Consider the following 5,827-nt stretch of genomic DNA (forward strand, 5'->3'; position numbering starts at 1 on the left):
AAAAAAAAAAAAAAAAAAAAAAAAAAAGAATGTAAAAAAAAGCCTTAGATCAGTGAAGAAACACCTTTCTCCTGAATGGAGATTCAGTATCTCAAATATGTTATTTCTTTTCTAAACTAATGCCTAAATTTAATTCAGTGTTTATAAAATACAATGCATTTAAATTACTTGGCATATTCGCTAGGTTATAGTTACATTGTATAAATATCAGTTATTGACTTACTATTAGGAGTAAAGTTCTATGGCAGGGTGGCATATTGATTAACGACTTGGATTCGAGAGCCACAGCAGGAAAGTCTCTCCAAGAAGTGACATTTGAGCTGAGACCCAAAGAGTGAGTTAATTAGAAGGAACAAGAGAGAGGAGCAAGTAGTATTCCAGGTAGGCAGGCCGGCGTGTGCAAAGGCCCTGAGGTGGTGGTGAGCATGATCCTGACAAAGCTGAAGGAAGGTCTGATTCACCTTTTCCACTGCACTGTCATTGAACTCAGTGCCAGGCACATAGCAAAAATGAGTGAACATTTGCTTAGAGATGACTGATGAATCCCACCTTGTGTTTTTGTGGGTCCTACTGCCTTGCCATTAACTTCTCTATAGAGTACTTATGTATTTTACCCCCTTATATTTTGAAAAGTTTTGGGCTATATGTGCAGATCAGCTCATACAGTCTGAACCCTGAAGGAAATATATTATCTCACCGAATAAGCTTAGTGGTAAGGCTGGCTCCTGGGTTGGTGGGTGTCAAGCCAGTTGTCTTTCTTTGCTCCCACTTCCTTTTTTATTTTTTGGAGACAGGGTCTCACTCTGTAACCCAGGCTGGAGTGCAGTGATGTGATCTCAGCTCATTGCAACCTCGGCCTTCTGGGCTCAAGTGATCCTCCCACCTCAGTCTCCTAAGTAGCTGGGACCACAGGTGCATGACACCATGTGTGGCTAATTTTTGCATTTTTAGTAGAGATGGGGTTTCACCATGTTGCCCAGGCTGGTCTCAGACTCCCAAAGTGTTGAGATTACAAGCGTGAGCCCCTGTGCTCAGCCTCTTTGCTCTCTCCTCTTGGTAAGGTTTTTAGGCAGGTTCCCTCACAGAATTCCCAGGATGCTGCATGGCAGCAGGAGTGGCAGCCTCCCTCATTTAGCCCTTCCTGGAATGAAGGCTTTCTCTCTCCTTGGAGTGGCTGGTATAGGTCACCTGCCTACCTCAGAGTACAGATGATCAGGGTTGCCATTTGCAAGATGATGGAGACCAGGGCTTTTCTACCTACCATGGGGACTAATTATAAAATCCCTTCAGAAAATTTGTCTGAACAGGGTTGAGATTTTTGTAGGATGGAGATTAAAAGTAATTGGTACTGTCACACAGCCAGCACTACTGCTTACAGTCTTTGGGGCCTAATGAGGATGGTTTTTTGTTTTTTGTTTTTTTTTTTTTTTTTTTTTGGAGACGGAGTTTCACTCTTGTTGCCCAGGCTGGAGTGCAGTGGCGTGATCTCAGCTCACTGCAACCTCTGCCTCCCTGGTTCACCCTCCTGAGTAGCTGGGATTACAGGCACCCGCCACCACACCTGGCTAATTTTTTGTATTTTTAGTAGAGATGGGATTTCACCATGTTGGGCAGGCTGATCTTGAACTCCTGACCTCAGGTGATCCACCTGCCTTGGCCTGCCAAAGTGCTGGGATTACAAGCATGACCCACTGTGCCCAGCCAGATGGTGTTTTTGTAGTTGTTTTATGGTCACAGTTTAACATTTTCTTTGCTTAGCTGAGAATAGCTTCATTCCATGGTCTTCCCCATCCTGAAGTCCCATAACAGATTGAGAGGTTTCTTTCTTCTAATCTAACTCCCTGTGTCCTCTTTCGTTCTCCATGCACAGGCTGTCCTTTGTTCGAACCAGAGCTGATCTACCAGTTGGATCGCAGAGAGGAGTTATGGATTGTTAAGAAAGACCTCTCCCAAAGCTCCTATCCAGGTAGGAGCCAGCAGCTGGGAAGGTGGGGATCATGGCAGCTTGCACATGGAAAAGTGAACACTGCCTCTGAATTTTGCGGGCAGTCTTATTGTGGTCTCTCTGGGTGCTTGGGATCCATGGAGCCTCTTTTTTTTGTTTTTTTTTTCCTCAGACAGGGTCTCACTCTCTCACTCAGGCTGGAGTACAGTGGTGTGATCATAGCTCACGGAAGCCTCAACCTCCTGGGCTCAAGGGATTCTCCCACCTCAGCCTCCTGGGTAGCTGAGACTACAGGCATGTGCACCATGCCTGGCTGAGTTTTTAAAATTTTTTATAGAGATGGTCTTGTTATGTTGCTGAGGCGGGTCTCAAACACCTGCGCTCAAGCTCTTCTTCTGCCTCAGCCTTCGAAAATGCTGAGCCACCAAGCCTGGCCTCTTACATCTTAAATTTAAGTACTTCCAAGTTAGGTCCCAGATGTATATACTTCACTAACCCATGATAAAAAATTATGGCTAACATGTATTTATTTTTTACTCAGTGCCTTGCTCTCTGCCGAACGTAGTATATGTAGTGTTTCACTTCATCTTCACTATAGTCCTATAAGGCAGACCCTATTTTTGGCCCAATTTTTTTTTCCCCTGAGACGGAGTATCTCACTGTTGCCCTGGCAGGAGTACGATGGCGCGATCTCGGCTCGCTACAACCTCTGTCTCCCGGGTTCAAGTGATTCTCCTACCTCAGCCTCCCGAGTAGCTGGGATTACAGGCGTGTGCCACCACACCTGGCTAATTTTGTATTTTCAGTAGAGATGGGGTTTCTCCATTTTGGTCAGGCTGTTCTCAAACTCCTGACCTTAGGTGATCCACCCGCCTCAGCCTCCCCAAGTGCTGGGATTACAGGCATGAGCCATCGTGCCCAGCATTATTTTCTCATCCAAGATCTACTCTAGGCTGGGCATGGCAATTTATGCCTCTGTAATCCCAGCACTTTGGGAGGCTGAGGGTACTGTTTCATCTTCTTGTTCTCACTAAAATGCTGATCTTGTTTCTTCTTCTTCTTCTTCTCCTTTTTGAGATGGAGTCTTGCTCTGTTGCCCAAGTTGAAGTGTAGTGGCACAATCTCGGCTCACTGCAACCTCTGCCTTCTGGGTTCAAGTGATTTTCCTGCCTTAGCCTCCTGAGTAGCTGGGATTACAGGCGTGCGCCACCATGCCCAGCTAATTTTTGTATTTTTAGTACAGACAGGTTTCACCATGTTGGCCAGGCTGGTCTCGAACTCCTGACCTCAGGTGATCTGCCTGCCTTGGCCTCCCAAAGTGCTGGGATTATAGGCATGAGCCACTGTCCCTGGCCTTTGTTTCTTCTATAATGCCATCTCTAATAAGCCTTTTTGTGTATTGTATTCCTACCAGATGACAACACAAAACCCAAGACCACAGAGCCTACCTTTTTTCACCTGGCCTTGCCTGAGGAAGTCTTACTCCAGGAACGACTGACACAGGGAGACTCCCAATTAGGGCAAGCCAAGGATCAAGATGGGCCATCTGAAATGCAAGAAGGCCACTCGAAAGTAGGGATAGACTCCCAGGGGGAGAAGCTCCTGGAGAAAATGAGTTCTGAACGTGATGGTTTGGGGTCAGATGATGGTGTATGTACAAGGATTACACAGAAACAAGTTTCAACAGAAGATGATCTCTATGAATGCGATTCACATGGACCAGTTACAGATTCCTTGATTCGTGAAGAGAAGAATTCCTATAAATGTGAGGAATGCGGGAAAGTGTTTAAAAAGAATTCCCTCCTTGTTCAGCATGAACGGATTCACTCTCGAGTGAAGCCCTATGAATGCACAGAGTGTGGGAAGACCTTTAGCAAGAGCACTCATCTTCTTCAGCACCACATCATCCACACCGGGGAGAAGCCCTATAAGTGCATGGAGTGTGGAAAGGCTTTTAACCGCAGGTCACACCTCACACGGCACCAGCGGATTCACACCGGAGAGAAGCCTTACAAGTGCAGTGAATGCGGAAAGGCCTTCACCCACCGCTCCACTTTCGTCTTACATAACAGGAGCCACACTGGAGAAAAACCCTTTGTGTGCAAAGAGTGTGGCAAAGCCTTTCGAGATAGGCCAGGTTTCATTCGACACTACATCATCCACACGGGAGAGAAGCCCTATGAGTGCATTGAGTGTGGGAAGGCCTTCAACCGCCGGTCATACCTCACGTGGCACCAGCAGATTCACACTGGAGTGAAACCCTTCGAATGCAACGAGTGTGGAAAAGCCTTTTGTGAGAGTGCAGACCTCATTCAGCACCACATCATCCACACCGGGGAGAAGCCCTATAAGTGCATGGAGTGTGGAAAGGCTTTTAACCGCAGGTCACACCTCACACGGCACCAGCGGATTCACACCGGAGAGAAGCCTTACAAGTGCAGTGAATGCGGAAAGGCCTTCACCCACCGCTCCACTTTCGTCTTACATAACAGGAGCCACACTGGAGAAAAACCCTTTGTGTGCAAAGAGTGTGGCAAAGCCTTTCGAGATAGGCCAGGTTTCATTCGACACTACATCATCCACACGGGAGAGAAGCCCTATGAGTGCATTGAGTGTGGGAAGGCCTTCAACCGCCGGTCATACCTCACGTGGCACCAGCAGATTCACACTGGAGTGAAACCCTTCGAATGCAACGAGTGTGGAAAAGCCTTTTGTGAGAGTGCAGACCTCATTCAGCACCACATCATCCACACCGGGGAGAAGCCCTATAAGTGCATGGAGTGTGGGAAGGCCTTCAACCGCAGGTCACACCTCAAGCAGCACCAGCGGATTCACACTGGGGAGAAGCCTTATGAATGCAGTGAATGCGGAAAGGCCTTTACCCACTACTCCACTTTTGTCTTGCATAAAAGGACTCACACTGGAGAAAAACCCTATGAATGCAAAGAATGTGGAAAAGCTTTTAGTGATAGGGCAGACCTCATTCGACATTTCAGCATCCACACTGGAGAGAAACCCTATGAGTGCGTGGAGTGTGGGAAAGCCTTCAACCGCAGCTCACACCTTACGAGGCACCAACAGATTCACACTGGAGAGAAACCCTATGAATGCATCCAGTGTGGGAAGGCCTTTTGCCGGAGCGCAAACCTTATTCGACACACCATCATTCACACTGGAGAGAAGCCGTATGAATGCCGTGAGTGTGGAAAGGCTTTTAATCGCAGCTCCTCCCTCACACATCATCAACGGATTCATACTGGGAGAAACCCTACCATGGTGACAGATGTGGGAAGACCTTTTATGACTGCACAGACTTCAGTCAGCATCCACAGACTTTTATTAGGGAAAGAGTTTTTGAATACCACCACTGAAGAAAATCTGTGGTGAAAGGAACATCTTACCATCTGGCCATTCATACTGAAGAGAAACTTCATAAGCATCCTGTCTTTGAGAAAACTTGTCATAGGTTATCATTTGTCATCTGAACAATCATGTTAGAAATTGAAGCAGCCTGGAGTCTTATTCTCCATCTGAGAATTCACCCATGAGAGAGACCCAGTGGTTACTATGCACTTAGGAAAACCTTCAGCCACATCTTTCTTCTTAGTTTACAGTGACATATTATCTCAGGGATATTTAAACAAAGGAGAAGGAGATATAGGGAAGAGGAATAAAACACAGCTTCTTTTAGACTTGTCTGACAAGCCTATGGCAATTTGTCATCCCTTTTTTATTTTATTTGGGAGAGGGAAATGTTTCAGAAACAAAAAATCTCATCCCCTTTATTTTTCCTCTGTGTACATTCACTGCTGCCCAGTGTCTGAACGGTTAAGACGAACGAGGGTTTGAAAACATTTGGTGAAAGCTTGCTTAGTCCTGCAA

General features: G+C 46.4%; 1 protein-coding gene across 2 annotated transcripts in view; it reads left to right on the forward strand.

Moving 5' to 3' along the window:
* ZNF543 (zinc finger protein 543) overlaps window positions 1–5,571 on the forward strand; it is a 10,592-nt gene extending 5,021 nt beyond the window's left edge. The window contains exons 3-5 of one of the 2 annotated variants that reach the window (XM_025367551.1): window positions 1,871–1,966; window positions 3,360–3,909; window positions 4,330–5,571. In XM_025367551.1, the coding sequence (XP_025223336.1) occupies window positions 1,871–1,966; window positions 3,360–3,909; window positions 4,330–5,332 (1,649 nt within the window). In that variant the 3' untranslated portion in view covers window positions 5,333–5,571. Of the gene's footprint in view, window positions 1–1,870; window positions 1,967–3,359 lie in introns of both variants that reach the window. The other variant, XM_025367550.1, reaches the window with a different exon arrangement.
* The last annotated feature ends 256 nt before the right edge of the window (window positions 5,572–5,827 follow it).

Source organism: Theropithecus gelada, chromosome 19 (genome assembly GCF_003255815.1).
Source record: "Theropithecus gelada isolate Dixy chromosome 19, Tgel_1.0, whole genome shotgun sequence".
Classification (NCBI taxonomy): domain Eukaryota; kingdom Metazoa; phylum Chordata; class Mammalia; order Primates; family Cercopithecidae; genus Theropithecus; species Theropithecus gelada.